The sequence below is a fragment of the Gossypium raimondii genome, chromosome 5 (genome assembly GCF_025698545.1).
Source record: "Gossypium raimondii isolate GPD5lz chromosome 5, ASM2569854v1, whole genome shotgun sequence".
Classification (NCBI taxonomy): Eukaryota; Viridiplantae; Streptophyta; class Magnoliopsida; order Malvales; family Malvaceae; genus Gossypium; species Gossypium raimondii.
Genome location: NC_068569.1, coordinates 17,875,643 through 17,892,395, shown reverse-complemented (window position 1 = coordinate 17,892,395; position 16,753 = coordinate 17,875,643). Strand labels below are relative to the sequence as shown.

Below are 16,753 nucleotides of genomic sequence, written 5' to 3'. Positions count from 1 at the left end.
TCTTACCCTTTTATCTACACTGTTATAAATTTCTTCACTAAATTGATGTAAGTTATTTATATTTTCTTTTATATATTCTAATTTGAATAATTTTGATTTTATAGTTATCAAATTTTAATCCTAATTAGCGGTTAGATTTGTTCGGCCAAAATTTATTATTAATTTCGTATTATGCAAAAATTATGAGTTTAATTCATATTTAAAAAAATTTAATTTTACTTTTTTGAAATTTGACATTTCAATCACGATTTAAAATGGTAGTTATTAAATTCATTCACTAAAATAACGTATTTTTAATATTATATGAAAATAAGAAATTGACATGATATTATATACGTGATAATATGTTTATCATAAAAATATCAAAATTTAACGGCCATTATTTGGATCAATGCTAAAATAAAGAATGACAAATTAATACAATGATAAACAATTGCACTCATTTAATATTCTTAATTTGATGTTTTATGTGTTTAAATTTCGTTTTACCCATAATTTAATCTAAATTTTTCCATTATAGTATTGTGCATATTTCTAATGTTATTATTAATCAATTTCAAATTATAAGTTTTTATTGTAATTTATTCTTAGACTAGTGTTTATATTTTAAATTTATTATTTTTACGTGATAAAATTTCTAATATTAATAATAATTTAAGAAAACATAAATGACCAAAAGCATTAGACAAGCAGTAAGGGTTGTTGGTTCCATTGAGAATTCATAATTTTATATTGTTACTTAGGGCATGTTCTGCAGTGCTTAAAAAAAACACTTCTGCCTCTAAAAATACTCTTGGAAGAAAAACTGTGTTAAACAAACTGTTTTTTGTTGAAATTGTTGGCTTTTCAGAAGTGCTTTTCAAAAACCATTTTAATGCTTAATTACTTTTTCACCCCTCCAATAACATAGTACTTTCTTTTTTTTTTCTTGGTGCTTAATTACAAATGTGTTAAAATTATTAATTAAAATAAAAAAATATTCTTTAAAATACTAATTATAAATATTTAATGGTTATATTTAAATATTTAAAATATAATTTATATATTCTAATTAAATTTTATAAATAATTAATATTTATTGCTTAAAATATTTAAAATTTATATTTCATATATTAAAATATTAACAAGTTATATTTTATATTCTTACTAAAATATAATAATATTAACTAATTTAAATATTATTTAAATGCATATTTGTTACTTGATAATAATATGTTTAAAATGGACATTTTATTTCTCAAAATACTTTTTGAAAGTAATGCTAAACACTCAAATTTTAAACCAAATTTTTTAAAAACACTTCTCAAAAATACTTTTCTATAATTTTTCAAAAGCATTGTCAAACTAGTCCTTAGAAGTCCTATTTCTTAACATTAGAGGGAAGAAAAGAGAATGGAGAACAACATTGATGCACACCCCATGGGCTTAATTATTGTCTTGGGAAGAAGATCATTTGTGAAACATTAGCCACGTGTTTAGTTATTATCAATTTAGTCAGTGTCGAATGATAATTTACATTTTAATATAAAAATTACATTAAATATCTTAGTTTTCTTAATGATTAGACAATCATTGTATTTTTATTTCTACATCATTATCTTGATCAAGGTCACTGGACATTAATTAACCCTCTCAACCTAAAAAAATATTGTCAGGGCTAGAAAAGATAAAAGATTAAAGAAGTGGAGAAGATGGGGAATGTCTCCCTAGACGGAAGTTTCAGGTGGGAAGAAAGTGGAAGAGGCCTCAACTACCACTTTTTTCTTTTTTATTTTAAATCTTCTTTAATTTATTATTATTAAAATTCTCGAGTCTCATTATACCGGTCCTGGTTGATCCAATAATTTATAAATGTTTATTTATTTAACTCATCTAAGTTCAAATTTCTAAAAAATAAGTTGTAAACCTAAACCCTAAATCTTTATTTGAACAGTTCTCTTTTAATATAATGTGTGTTTATATAATGCACATGAGTGCTAACATTTTAATTGTACACTAAAAAATAGTTGCCTAAATTTTTTATTTTTTATTTGAAAAAAAAGACAATTTCATTAATAAAATCAAACTGGAAGACAAGTCAAATACAAAAATAAAATAAAGGGAGCATCTAACCCCAAGCCAGTAGGCTTTTCCAATAAATCCAATCCTAGCTTCTCACATTATCATCCAGCATTAATAATATTATCAATAGAAGAAGCATCATAGCATAAGAATAAATGAAAAATATATGTCATGCATCTTAGCATAAACAAAGCAAGCAAGAAAGAAGTTATGTCTTTTCCTCGATGCACACATTCAGGTCGGAGAATCAGCGTTTTATGCTCCACTTTTCTCAAGCAAACCTTTCTCAAATTATATCACGAAACCTTTCTCAAGCAAAAGAGATGTAACATTTCATGAAAGCTTCAAATAGGGTCACCCAAATTCTCAGGATAATTTTCAAATCCGACACATCATTTTGTCTTGTAAAAAGTACAAGGATGCTTTTGAGCTTTAGAATTTCCTTTAGGTAAGAGGTCCCAGACTGTATAAAGTTTGATTCAGCATCGAAACTAAATTAATGAACAAGAAGTAGAATGAGTGGATGCACAAATTGTTGCCATAAGCTTGGATCTTTGTTGCAGCAGGCAAACAACAACTAAGATTCACAGCCAAGGTTGAGAGGAACCTTAGACCGGGCCATTTATGGGTGAGTAATCTAATTAGTTCATTTATTCTGTATTCGTTGATGTTTGTTTGCTTCGACAAATGGTATCCTACATGCTGAACATGGTTCAAACACGTCCAGATTTATTTCATATTGGAGACCCCAAATTTATCTATAAATTGTGGCTCTACATGATTGCTTTTCTTGAAAGAAAAAAAAAATAGTAGTATGAGATTAATAACCGCAAGAATGAACGGCCATTTCATGGTGGCTGTAAAGTTCTCCATGGGAAGGCTGTGGCTTTGCTTAACTTTTATTTATACCTGGCGTTATGGAAACAAGCTTCATCTTACTTTTCGTCATCAGACCAATGAATAGTCACAAAAGGGGGTGACGGTGGAGTCACTGTCATTGTAGAGATTTATAAATGACGGCTTGGAAAAACAATGAGAAAAGCTCCAATAATTAAGTGCCACACAGCGTGCGTTAGGTTCCTGCAACAGGTGCTCAGTTACTTTTAAAAATCAACCATGAATCTAATCGTGAGTTTGAGAATAGGAGGAGAAAAGGTGTATAATACCAAATGCCGATATGGCCACCCCAGACAACACGACACCGGTGGAATATAGAGCAGTAAGTGTTAGAACTAGAGGTTCTGGTTATGGAAGGAGGCGTGGAAGCAATTACTAGTAGCCGTCGTAGGGAAGGTAGCAAGTATATGTATAAATGAAGGATGATGCATATTGAAGAAACAACAAAATCACATGGATGCGTCGGGACATGGTAACTTGATTAGAATGTTCAAAGCAAGACTATAGCTACAAATATACGCCGCCCAAATACAGTAATAAACCCAATCCAGATCCTTAGAAGGTCCAAAATTCTGAAGATCCCAAAGTAACATGGATTAACAATCAAACATTGAATTAAAACTTCAATCAGATAACACCCAGCATCAACCGTAATTCTCTCCAAAAGAACAGACAACATCGGAGTAATGAACTTGTTAAGACGATGTAAAATATTTACTTTTCTACTTTCAGCAGGGTTTTAAGGATTTGTTTAACCTGAAAGGAGCTTGCCCGATTGCAATAAACTAATCAGGAAATCAGCAACTTAATTTACTGCCATTATGAAAATCCATTTTTCTTATACACATCAAACAATGTCAAAGGTAACATCACCCGAAAATTTTTAAAATAAATTGTTGAAAAGTTCCATAAAACATCGAAGAATTCACCAAAACCTATAAAAATATTTATTGTTATTCAAAGTACTATATTATAACTATAACTTGATAAACAAAACGATACTGGCAAATTGTTAATTGAAATCACAGAGAAGAAGTTTGAGGAGGAGCATTAGCATTCGCAGCAACCTTACCATCTTGACTTAACACCGGGACACTACCAGATGCCGCCATTTGTGGCATCCCTTGATATGGCGCCGCCGTGTAATACACCTGCCTTCCTGCCCCATCATAACCCACCTGTACATATCCTGATTCAGGCATCCCACCCGTCTGCTGCATAACTTGGATTCCCTCAGTGTACGCCCCAACCTTCGTGGATGGAACCGCATTGTAAACCGACTGCTCTCGGTAAACATCCTGAAACACCCGCTGTACCCCGTAGTAAGGTTGACCAGCTGGTACAGTTACCTGTTGTATTGTCGGAGGCCGTTGATAAACTCCGGCTGCAGGAGTCGGAATGAGGTAAACTGGTTGGTTTGCGGGGGCTGCGGTCGCAGATACCGAATAAGCAGCAGAGCTTAAATACGCCGTTTGAATTGGCATTTGCAGCGGAGTTGATACTGGTACCGGTGAAGTGGCAATTTTATCCAACATTTTTGAATAATCTTGAGTATTGTAAGCTCTAGCATTTGATTCATCGATTTTTCTCTGCAAAATGCCTTGTTCTTGTGTAGCAGCAATATGCATCCTCTGTAATTCATGGATTTGCCTCTGGATCTCTGCTGGAGATACCATTGGGTCCGTGATCAAATGCTGGTCCTCCGATCCACAGTCTGATCCCGCCGTTACATCCTTCGCAACAACTTCCTGTGCCACCGTCACAACCGGAGGAACAGAATCCGGCACATTCACCTTATCCAACCCGAATAGAAAATCGGGATTTGCCGCCAGAACCGCCACAGTAGGAGGGGAAGAGGCATCGAGATTCTGAATCTGCACCGAATTCAATGCGTCAATGAACCATTGCCTATCGGACTTCGGTTCACTCCCTTCAAATCCTGACGCCACCAACGGCGAATTCAACGGGAATAGAAACAACCTCAACCGGGCAGGTTTGGCAAAGGAACGATGCAACCGGTCATATTCCATCATCATATGCTCCAGATCTTCATCATTGGTAACGGAAATTAAAGCGTCGAGATCTTCACCGGGAAGCTGATACTTGAAACAAACCTCAGAATCCCCACCGTAAAGAGAAGATAACTTGGCCATGATAGCAGAGAACTTGATGTTGCGATCAACGACGAGGATTTTGGTATCTCCACCAACATAAGCGAGCTGGTTATCGTGGGAACGCGGTTGGATTTTGCCCCCATAGCTGCACATAAACTTAACCTTATAATTAACATTATTATTAGTAGCATTGAGGGAGGGCGACTCGTCCCATGATTGATTTTCGCATTCAATTTCTCTGGAACGAGGCGAAGAATCGCCGGATTCAGGATAAGAAGAGTAGGAGAAGTTTTCCATGGGATGAAACTGGTGAGGTTCGAGGGATTAGTCTTTAGGGTTCCATTGAAAAATGAAAAACAGCGGAGAATGGAGGTTTGATTATTACTTTTGCAATGTGGGCGTGGTGGACCCAGCTGGAGCTGGATTGGATTAAATAATTTAGAAGCGTGAAAGCAAATGCCTTTATTTATTTTATTTGTTTCTTTTGTTATAAAGTTTAATAATATAATATTACCATGACCAACAAAGATAGATACAATGGCAAACTATATTGTCCTTTTACGGAAAGAAAAAATGGAGGGACTGTCAATTAATATTCGTAAAAAAATAGCAATTTAAGCTTTAATTTAATTTACACCATACCAAAAAAAATATGGCATTTTGAGGAAAATCTTTTCCTCTTGATTTATTTAATAAATTTGATAGGTTGAGCCTTAACTTAATTTACATCACATGAAGTAAACTTTGGACATACCCAACAAGCATTTAGAGGAAAGCAAATAACCTTTCATTCTAGACATACCAATAAATATAGCAGAATAAGCCTTAACTCAATTGGCATCATATGAAGGAAACTTTGGACATACCTAAAAATATTGCATTTTGAGGAAAGTAAGTAACCATTTGCTCTAGACATACCAAAAAAACATAGAGGATTGAGCACTAACTCAATTGACACCACATGAAGGAAACTTTAGACATGTAAAAAAAATTACATTTTGAGGAAAGTAAAGAACCTTTCTCTTGTTTGGATTTATTTTTTAGTATAACAATGATTTGAACGCAAGTTATTCCTAAGAAAAATGAATACCAGACTAATAAACTAGAACTTGGGGTTCAATTGTTTCTTTTATTTAAGCAATGGAAAGCAAAAGAGAGTTGAATTTCCCTTACTTTCCCAAGTTACATGTTTTTATTTACTTCAAATTGGGAGAAAAACTATGGAAAAAAAAGTGATGTTACTTTTATATGCGAAATTATATTTTTATCCTATTAATTTTTACATGAGTTATTTTATAAAAGAATATAAAGAATATATTTTTATCCTATTAGAATTTTTTACATGAGTTACTTTACTAATTTTATCTATTAGACAAAATAAACAAGCACCATAACCTTTTTTAACCTTCATTTCATTTCTTTTCCTTTATAATTATTTACCGAAACATAGGGTAAGGATATGGAGTTATTGACAATAGTGTGAATTATAATAAAAATAAAATATTAATATTAATTTGATTTTTAGGCTGCTTTATTTGAATGTAGTGAAAACAATAATTAAGTATTAAAGCAATATATGCAGGATTCTCATGTGTCAACAAAAGCACTCTTTTGTTTGCCTGCGATGTTGATGTCTATAAACATCAACCCTCTCTACTTTCAACCTCTTCTTACCTTGGCAAAATTTAGTACCAAAGAATCAAGCATCAAAGCCTCATCCATTGGCTCGACATCCTCCTCATAAATGGCGGTAAGCTTGGCTCGTTCTTAGTAGTCTCACATCTTGTGTAAACTATCACATAAATAAGCATTTCACTAGCTCGTTATCCCTTTTTTTCTCCGTTGGCTTATTAGACTTCAACTTCCTTGCCCATGACTTCACATTGCCATTCTTGGATTGTCCTTGATCTCCCCTACCATTGCCCTTCACCTTGGCCTATGAAGATTCAAACTTGACCTTTTTAATGTCAAGCTCAATCAAGGACTCAACTGTCGTCATAGCTTTGGTAAGATCTTGGGCACCTCTTCACTGTAACTCAAGCTTAACCCAAGGTCTTAGCCTATACATGAAATAGAAAAATGTATTTATCTCACGCTAGCCAAATATCTAGATCATTAATTCACTAAACTCCCAAATAGTGCCTTGTTGCAGAAGTCGTCGCAACTTAGCCCAAACCTCATCTTTAACATACTCAAAGTAAAACTATTCATTGAATTCTTTCTAGACCTGCACCCAAGTCCCAATATTGATGCCACCTCACTTTTCGTTTGTGCACTACGCCGCCACCACAAAAGGGCAACATTAATTAAATATATAGACCCGGTCCCCTTAAACTCTTTCAGTTTAGGGACGTTAATCTTGCGTTTGTGTGTCTCGACTCACACCCCAATACCCACAATTGCTTTGCACAGAACAAGTTCCCCATCGAGCTATTCCACATGTTTCTTCAAAGCCTCCATCATGGCTTTTCGAGAGCATTATCCCTCTAGGTCAGCATATTCACAATGGAGTTAAGAGCCCTTTACATCTCTTCCACAGTGACATTGGGTGTATCCTGTATTTGCTCCTTAAGCTCATACTATAGAGTCCAACTCTATGATGCGACCCTCAACCACCTCAAGGCTTTTCTTTACACCACCCATGGATTCTTTGAGTTTGGAAACTCTTCCATTTATCGCCTATATAATATCCCTTGAATTTCTACATTTCTTTGCCCCCATGGGTCTCTAGTGAGACATGTTGACAATCTGTTTGATTTGTCATCTCAACTAAGCACTTTAACGAACCTAGCCTAGAAAACTGCGTGACCTTAAGCGGTAAATTCACTTCAAGTTTGCATAAGTTAACCTGAACCCTCGAAATATGATAATCTCAAAAGAATTCTGAGTCACCAATGGTAAAAAAGTAATTGACGAAACAAGTGAGAAAGTAAATAAGGCTTAATAAAGCATTTAAAGTGAATGCTCTCAATTTAATTACTCTAAGTGAAAATGATTAGAAATGAGGTGGGAAATTCCTCTTTTATAGTTAAGCCCCCTACATCCCCAATAATACAAATTGAATTACATTAATGACTCAAATTCAAACCTATCTATACGTTAGATTCATAAGGAATTTAAACTCTCAATAATCTTATCCTTAGGATTACAAAATTACTCTAATAACTACAATTTACTATAGTGGTTCACTAGGTCACTAGGCTCCAAGTAAAGAGTTGAGCTGGTCTTGATAAGTTAAGTAACTCTAATTTGCTCAAATGGTTGCCTTAGGTTGTTTTGCATGCATTGGTCACTTTCCTTTGTACATGGGTCGTGACATTATGATAATACGTTATTGTTGGTGGCTAAATTTGAAAGTGTTTATGCTAGTTTTGGTGAGCAAGGTTTCTCCATGGTTGGCATCTACACCCTACGGGTTTTCATCACTCCTTGCATGAATGGAAGATAATGAGAAAAAAATGATAATAGAAAGAGTGACAGTTGCAAATATAATATTAAATAAAAATTTAATTTTAAAAAATATTTAATTAAAATATCACTTGTGAATCCTACAAGAATAACAATGGCATAATTTATATTATTAATAAAATTCCTGATTAAGTGAGTGTTAGGAGTCAATCGAACATTAATTCAATTAAGAAATTACAAAATGATCTTCCGTATTTTATATTATTTGAGGATACTTTAGTCTTTTTATTTTAAAAAGAATAAAATATGCATATTGTAGGATTTGAATCTATAACAATTAAATTAATTTTTTAAAATTTACCACTCGATTAAAACTTCCATTTTAATTTATTTATGCATTTTAATTTTATTATGCATATTTTATTACATCCATTAATCATATATATTATTTATTGTATGTTGTTTTCAAATCCATATTTATGTTCTAAATACATAATTTCTACATGCATACACGTATGATAAAATTTTTAATTTTATAAATAATATTATTTTAATAAAAATTATGTAATTGAAAAAGTGCTATAATTTAAAGCAAAATTTTTATTTAAACATAATATTAATGCATTTTTTTTATTTGACATCAACGACGCCTGGATAAAGAAGAATACACAAAAGTTCAAAAATTCTTAAAAAGTGAATATAAATACTTAAATTTTAATAAAACCCGTGGGCGGAAGAAATCAACTGCGGAGACACGACAAACGGCAAAAGCCTTTGGTTTTTTGTCGACTTATTAGTTTTTGATTGTATTGGGGGTGAAAGTTTATGGAGCAGCGGGAAGGATTCGCTTTTGGTCTGCCGCTGAGTGTAGTTGTTACTGGACCCATCTGGTAATACTAATATGCTGCCAAAACAAACCAAAATTATTAGAATATACAAATAAAAAATGAAAAATAGTGGAAATTACGCATAGACTAGGTTGAAATTTAATATTATTTAAATGGAATTATGTAAATAAAAATATGGTATAGGAAGATTTTACTTTTCGATTAAATTTTAAATTTAAATTTAATTAAGATATAATGTAATACGATTATTAAATATCAGAAAGTTAAAAGGAAAAATAATAAGGCTAATCATTGGTAGGTATCATAATGTTTACCTAAGGGACTTTGAAAACACTTTTTCACCCTCTGCTTTTTATGTTTCTTGATTTCATACATATTTCATATTTTTGCAGGATTTAAAAACAAATATTCTGCTTCGGCATTTTCTTTTCCATTTTTTAAATACGGCTTTCAGTTTATTTTTCCAAAACAAAATTCTATCATTTTAAAAACATATTACACACTTTAATAATTTCAAACCTGCAATCTTCCAAAGCTTGTCTAGTTCCTCCTTATTTCCTTAAACTTTGGTATTTGGAACTTGCTCCGTTTCGTTAACCCAACCCATATTCCAAGGTCTTCGTCACTTTGCAACATGATGACTTCTGTTTCGGTCCCGTATTAGTGCATCACGGTTTTTTATTCTAAAATTGGACTCCAAGATTATTTTTATCAAATGGTTTTGATATAGAGTTGTGATGGTGGGGTCGGATTCTAACTCGATCTGAAAGATGATTCTAAATTTTTGTTTAAGTCTAGAGCAGATAAATATATTAAAATTTAGGTTCGACTCGTGTTAATTCTTTTAACTTTATTTTTTATATAATTTTTTTTAAAAAATGCAATACATTAAATACACTAGAAATATTAAAATAAATGTTTCCTAACAAATTGAAAATAGATTAAAAGAGTCTTTATATTCAAATAAGTAAGTGTAATTTAACAAGTAAATGCCTCTAAAATAGTAACAAAAAATAATAATAAAAGTGTTATACAATATTCAAATATTAACAATAAAATAAGAGTAGCATAATAGTTAAATAGTAGTAAAAAAAATGGGAAAACAACAACAAAAAATAGAAAAATAAAAGGTTTTTTTTAATTAAAAATTCAGGTCGGGCCCAAAAAAACCTTACTCAAGGCCTGATATATTTTCTAAATGAATTTTTTTTTGCCCAAGCCTATTTTTTGATTCTATATTTTTACTGAAACCCTCTCATTTTTCAAGCAAGCCTTCATCTGGCCCGACTCATAGACAACTCTAGTTTTGGTCACCTATTATTGCAGCTGGGGATTTGTTAAAGGCATAATAATTTTTTTAATCCTTCAATTTTATAAAAAAATTATTTTAATCATTTATTCAATTTTCATTTATTTTAAAATTTGAATTTGTATTTTTTTATCAAATCACCCAAAAAATGGATGAAAAATTTAACGTTTGTTAACTTTACTCATGTGGTATATCGTGAATTGCCATATAGATGATACATCAACATTTAATTGATTTTTAGAATTTTAAAATTTTAAAAATATATTTTTTATATTTTAAATAATTTAAATAAATTTTAATTTTAAAAATAATTTATATTTTTTTGAAAATTTAAAATTTAATTAAATACTTACATGTTATCCACGTGACAATCACTTACAACATCAAGAAAGTTAAAAATGTCAACTTTTCTATTTATTTTTGAATAAATTAATAAAAACATAAATTTAAAAATAAAATGAAAGATTAAAATCACCTTTTATTTTATAAAATTGAAACAACACCTTTACTAAAATCCAGACACCCATCCTCCTTTATTATAAATATTAAAATTTAAATGATACTATCACCTAATCCATAAATGTTAGATATATTTGTTCATTCCATTTCAAATTGATATTAACAAGAGGAAATCATTAACCTTCATTATGAGTAGACAATTCTTGTGACTCAAATCTTTAATGTGGATAAAGTTTAAATACGGCCAAACACTAAAATTCATAAATTTTTTAATACGCATTTGACATGTAAACATAAAAATATATATATAAATATCTTCACTAAACATTTTATTATTTTATAAGTTTTATATGTATATATATATATATATTATTTTAAAATTATTTTGTTAAATTCAAATTTATTATAACTTTTTTTGTTAACAACTGAAAAATAAAAATAAAACTCTTAAAATTAAAAATATAAAATTAAATTTTAAATTTGAAAAATATAAAAGGTTGTCTCTCCATTTTGGAGAAATTGATTTGAAATTCTTGAGATGATTTTAATTTTGCTACGGTAACAATGAAGCATTCCCTTTATATTGAAAGAAATTGATTCAAGGTAAAACAAAAGTTATTGTTGTTATATTTAATATCACAACAATTAAAAATATTAATATTAATGGCAATGCCAGTTAAGAATTGTTTGGAGATTTATCATCTTTTCGGCCGCAGGCAATGCCTCCAACAAATGCACCGTAATTCCACTTAGGGATGTCAATTGGGCGGGACGGGTGTGGGGGAATTTTCATCCCTATTCTTATCCCGCGACTCGCTGCAAGCATAAAACCCAAAATCATCCCCGCCTCACCACCCACGTGGGTCCCCAGACCCATCTAATTCCTGCTATATCTATCCCACGACCCACTCCATATAATATATTTATAAGTATCAGTTAAACAGGAGCTTCAAGTTTGCAAGTTGCGGCGTGGAACAATAGTGAGTAAATTTAGGGTTTTTTGTAAAACAGAGAAAGTGAGAAACTGAAGGAGTGAGGTGTGTTAAAATTGGGTGAAAAACTGTTATGTGCTCTCCTTGTTATTTTATTCTAAAAAAACTAACAGTGAACGCGATTTGAGTACTGTTATCAAAATTAAAATTTTATAAATGTTTATTTGTTAAATATGATTATTACATTATGCGCGGCGTGTGGGGATGAGACGGGTACAAGATCATACCCACACTTGCCTCACCACCCACGAAGGGTCTAACTTTTGTCCCCATCCTCGCCCATCCACCTACGAAACTTGTATCAATCGCTACCCAATTGAGTGTGAAGTGAGATGGGACCCGTGAAACCCGCCCCACTGATGCCCCTAATTTCACGTGTGGATTCGTCCATTCATTTAGGTTAATGAGACCAAACTTTGTAATACAAAGGTTAATGCATTAATTATTTGTTTATGTATTTAGTAACATATTTAAAAGCTAAAAAAGATTCCTAAATATAAAATTATTTATCAGGGCCTAAAAGAAAAGAAGAAGTTTATGAGACTGATGATGAAGCCCATATAAAGCACAATGGCTAAAAGAAGCCCATTTCAAATGTCCTCAAACAAAGCAAGAGAGACCTAACCAAGAGCCCATTTCCAGTCCATGATCGCGGTACGACGCCGTTTTCTGTCTCATGATTTCTTCTCCGGTTCTTATTGCTAAGCTCTGAAATCTAAGGTGGTTCGACTTCGATCTGTTTGTTCACTGAAGTCAAACAAACATGGTGAAAGCAGTGGTCGGAGAAGAAAGCCAACTCCAGCTAGCTGAGGATCGTCTCTCCCGATCTTCAGAACCGGCTCAGGTCCATTTCGTTTTCTCGTTGAAACAAAATTACAGAGATCGATGAATTCTGAAGAATTTCATGTTAAATTCGTTTTTGCTCGTTTAAATGCAGGTTGGTCTGGTGATAGGGAAACTCAACTCCGCTCTGGACCGCGGCTTCGTGTTCGATTTAGTACCCACTCCTCAAAACGACGCCGGACAACCAGCTTGTTCGGTTTTGGAGCCAGCAAAAGACAACAAGAAAAAGGGATCGAAATCCAAATCTCAGACGTCTGATTCTTCCTCTAATTTGGTCATTGACAAGGATTGGGTCGCTGAACATGCTCGCCAAGTGCGTTTATTCATTCATTTATTTGTTTACTTTGAATTAGTGAACTGAATTCGATTTCTTCCCTTAAATTATGTAAATGTTGTTGAATCAAGGTGTCAAGAATGATGGTGGGTGGAATCAAAGTAGTGGGTATTTATGTGTGGGCAAGTGAGGCCGCTTTCAAGAATTCGACCATGGTGCTGTGCCAGGTGTTTCACTTTATCTTTGCTTCATTTTTATTTAAGTTTGGCATGTTTTCGTTAGGAGTAAAGTTTTGGTTTCACCAATTTATGATCTGAAATAAATCTAATGGTTTTTGCAGACTGTGAAGGGAGTTGCTGAAGCAGCTTCCACTTTGGAGGATGACCTTGATGTAAGGTTGCTTATTCACATATGTTATAGCCCAAGGAGGTACTTTACAAGAACTGTATCTGTACTCGTTATTTGTTATTGATGTTTGATATTCCTCAGTTGTTAAAGTTCAATTTCTAATTTGACCTCAAAATTACACTTCTTTGGTAGATGGACATGTCGGAATTGTACACTGTCATCAAATATTACGTCAAGCAGCTTACGGCCTTGTGACTTCAAAATGGGAAGGGTCTTAACTTCTCTTCAAACTTTTAAGTGTTTGTACAATTTTGATCTTAGGTAACTATTATCTATTTCTCAAACTTCTTTCCCATCCCAGATTTCTATTGTTTGGCTTGATCATTCCTGTTGAATTTGTTCTTTGTTCCATATGGGGTTCGCCAAACTTTCATTAGCATCTCTTATTGCCTGCTTCCTCATAACTTCTTTACAGTCTTTTCGCTAAAGTATTAGGCTACCATATAGCTATGCTTAATTTGGAACTTAGTTTCACTTTTGCATTTTTGCTTCTCTTGATAGTTGATACATTTGTTGATATTTTCTTGCTAGCTATTTTAGCATCAAAAGTATGTCTTTAGTCATTTTTGAACAACAAAGGTATATGTTACTCAGGCTGCCAATTTATCAAGAGAAAACATCAAAATCTGAGACGCTTGTTGATGTTCTCTGTAATGGAATTTCTAATTATGTTAAAGAGCTGCAGGGTGCAAAAGCTGTGATTGATGGGAACCTGGTGAGAATTGCTCTAATCAACCTCTTAAATGTCCAGGCATCTTATTCATTAATCTTTATAATTATGGAACAATATCCATTACTTCTTGAATAATTCCTTCACCTTTGAACTGGTAATTTCTTCTGATGCTATTCTATTGTTTAGGTTGTTAATGATGAAGCATGCACCACAGAGGGTTTGCATGAAGTTGAGTTGCTTCTACCATTTATGAAGGATATGTACATTGAAGGTGATCTGGCCGTTTCTATTTTGAACTTGATTGTCTTTTTCATGTTGTTTATACTGTTAAAACTAACGTATAATAATTGTTTAAATTTGTGAAGCATGCAGCCAGAAAGATGTTGTAGGTGTTGTCAATTTTACTGGCTCTCTATGTTCCTTTTCATTCTTGAATTCCAAGGAACCAATTTCACAAGCTGTTGCTGATATAAAGGTAACCCATTTCTTCTATTTTGTACTTTTTGTCTTGATTTAGATGATAACTTGGTCTCGTTTTGATATTTGAAGTGTTGACATGGAAATGCCTGTCCTGGTAAATAAAAGGGATTAGATGTTGCCATCTCTGTGCAAGATGAATGTAAACGATGACCAGTTTATTTCAATTGTTTATCCAAATGGATACGAGTAGAATATAATATTTGGAATTCAATATGTGAAATTATCTGATTTTAGTTGAGGGAGGCCTGTTGACAAATTCAGTACAAACACATGCACCTAAATTCTTACATTCTCTTGCACATCAAAAGACGCATATTACCCCTAAAACTTTGGTCTGAAGAGTCTTTTTGAGTCTTATGTCATCTTTAAACTATGCTTATGTGTCCTATTATGATGCAAGCCTTTTCATGTAGCATATTAATTTATTTTATTTGACATGGCATAGTTCATTTGATGTTCTTTACACAAGCATATAGCATATTTTGTCTTCACTTTGTCTTTATTGAATTACCCAATTTCTTCAAAACCACCTTGTTGTGATGAGAACATTTTTGAAACGCTAATGTTCAAAGGTTATTTGTATGTTCTCAATCCAAAAAACAAACTGTCTTATTTGCTTGAATGACATGGGTTTATAATATTGTCTTGTGCAACTGTATATGGCTGTGATCAGGATGATATCATCAGGAGTTTGCGAAGCAGGCTCGATATTATTTGTGATGAAGCAGATGAAGACCCAGGGCCAATCGACAATGGAATTAAGGAAGCAGGAAATGACTTAGCTTCTGAGAAGCCGGTTTCCCAACTCGTTTTACACTCCTTGAGGTGCATTAGCTGTGCTGTTGATAAGTCTTTATTTTATCAAAGGAACCTAACTCTAGTTAGAATACTGATTGCTGTCTGTCATCCAATGTCTAGTTTCCTCTTTTCTCTGTACATTATTACCATCATGGCTTCATGCTATTAAATTCAAGATCTGGCTATGTTGTGGCTGCATTATTGATTACAATAAAGCATCGTTCACAAGTGGCTTCCAAAATAGCCTATGCTTTTCGTGTTCATTCTTAAATCATTATTTTCATTTCCTATATACGTGTTTTTTTCCCTCCATTTCTAAGCTTGCACCTCATAGAGTACCTGTTAATCCCCTTATATTTTTGCAATATTGATTCTCTCTACTGCATGCTAAACAAATTGGTACAGGAAAAATTGCAATCTTTCACTACCTCGGAGAGTCTTTGTTCCATGGTTGGCGGGTACATATATCTGTGACTATCTCCAACCATCAGAGACACTTGAGGTTCTTCTTCTTTTTCTTCTTTGTTTAATTGGAGGGTAACATATTTCTGTGCTTTCTAATTTGTTGTTTTCATGCGCTAGTAGGTTTTAAAAGATCATTGTGTTGAGTTGATGTCCATGGAAGCTCCAAATGATGCATCAAAAATTTTGGAACCTGAAGAAGAAGCCATTAGAGTGTCCACTAGATCTTTTTGGGATGTAGTCATCCCTTACTGTTCGACATTAAGCTCTACCCAAGAAAAGAACATAGAAATTACCGGCAAAGAAAATAGCCAGAAAACTAGCAAGTCACCCAGTCTCTACTTCGTTGCAGCTGTTATCATCCTCCTCCTCTCAGTATTAGTAGGTTTCGTGTTTGTAAGAAAATCATAGTGCAGTGGGTGAACATTTCGGTAGTAATAAGGAGCCTTCTTAGAATCAATATCATATCAAGTAGTGTTATGATTGATTACTTCAAATTATAATAGAAAACAAATTTTTTTAAAAGGAAATTTTGTTCTGAGAACCATTTTCGATGCCATTGGACACTTTTGATTGAAATGGCAATAGTTTTTGTATGAAGATATGTGCCTTTTGAGTTTTCCTTGTTTGCCACGATAAAAAGATGTTACTCTGAACTTTGATTGATGTCTATTTCAAAAGCCGTTTTGCATTGAGTTTAACATGAATAAGAAGAATTCAATAAACA

At 32.7% G+C, this 16,753-nt stretch overlaps 2 protein-coding genes across 4 annotated transcripts; one reads left to right on the top strand and one right to left on the bottom strand.

The window, feature by feature from the left end:
• Positions 1-2,770: 2,770 nt before the first annotated feature.
• On the bottom strand, positions 2,771-5,468 carry LOC105769803 (uncharacterized). 3 transcript variants are annotated; one of them, XR_008196334.1, is made up of 3 exons: positions 4,031-5,468; positions 3,228-3,530; positions 2,771-3,141 (listed from the first exon to the last, which is right to left on the bottom strand). XR_008196334.1 is itself a non-coding variant. In XM_012590681.2 (2 exons), the coding sequence occupies exons 1-2, from the start codon at positions 5,367-5,369 to the stop codon at positions 3,134-3,136; spliced, it is 1,347 nt and encodes a 448-aa protein (XP_012446135.1). In that variant the 5' UTR covers positions 5,370-5,468; the 3' UTR covers positions 2,771-3,133. The 3 variants fall into 3 exon arrangements, 2 of the variants coding, with proteins under 2 accessions (XP_012446135.1, XP_052487647.1); XM_012590681.2 differs by lacking the exon at positions 3,228-3,530; XM_052631687.1 differs by lacking the exon at positions 2,771-3,141 and having other exon boundaries at positions 3,193-3,530.
• Positions 5,469-12,768: 7,300 nt separating this feature from the next.
• LOC105770248 (uncharacterized) lies at positions 12,769-16,646 on the top strand. The gene is made up of 11 exons (XM_012591360.2): positions 12,769-12,932; positions 13,026-13,244; positions 13,337-13,432; positions 13,546-13,634; positions 13,746-13,874; positions 14,208-14,328; positions 14,473-14,557; positions 14,652-14,761; positions 15,440-15,591; positions 15,970-16,066; positions 16,150-16,646. The coding sequence occupies exons 1-11, from the start codon at positions 12,852-12,854 to the stop codon at positions 16,435-16,437; spliced, it is 1,467 nt and encodes a 488-aa protein (XP_012446814.1). The 5' UTR covers positions 12,769-12,851; the 3' UTR covers positions 16,438-16,646.
• The last annotated feature ends 107 nt before the right edge of the window (positions 16,647-16,753 follow it).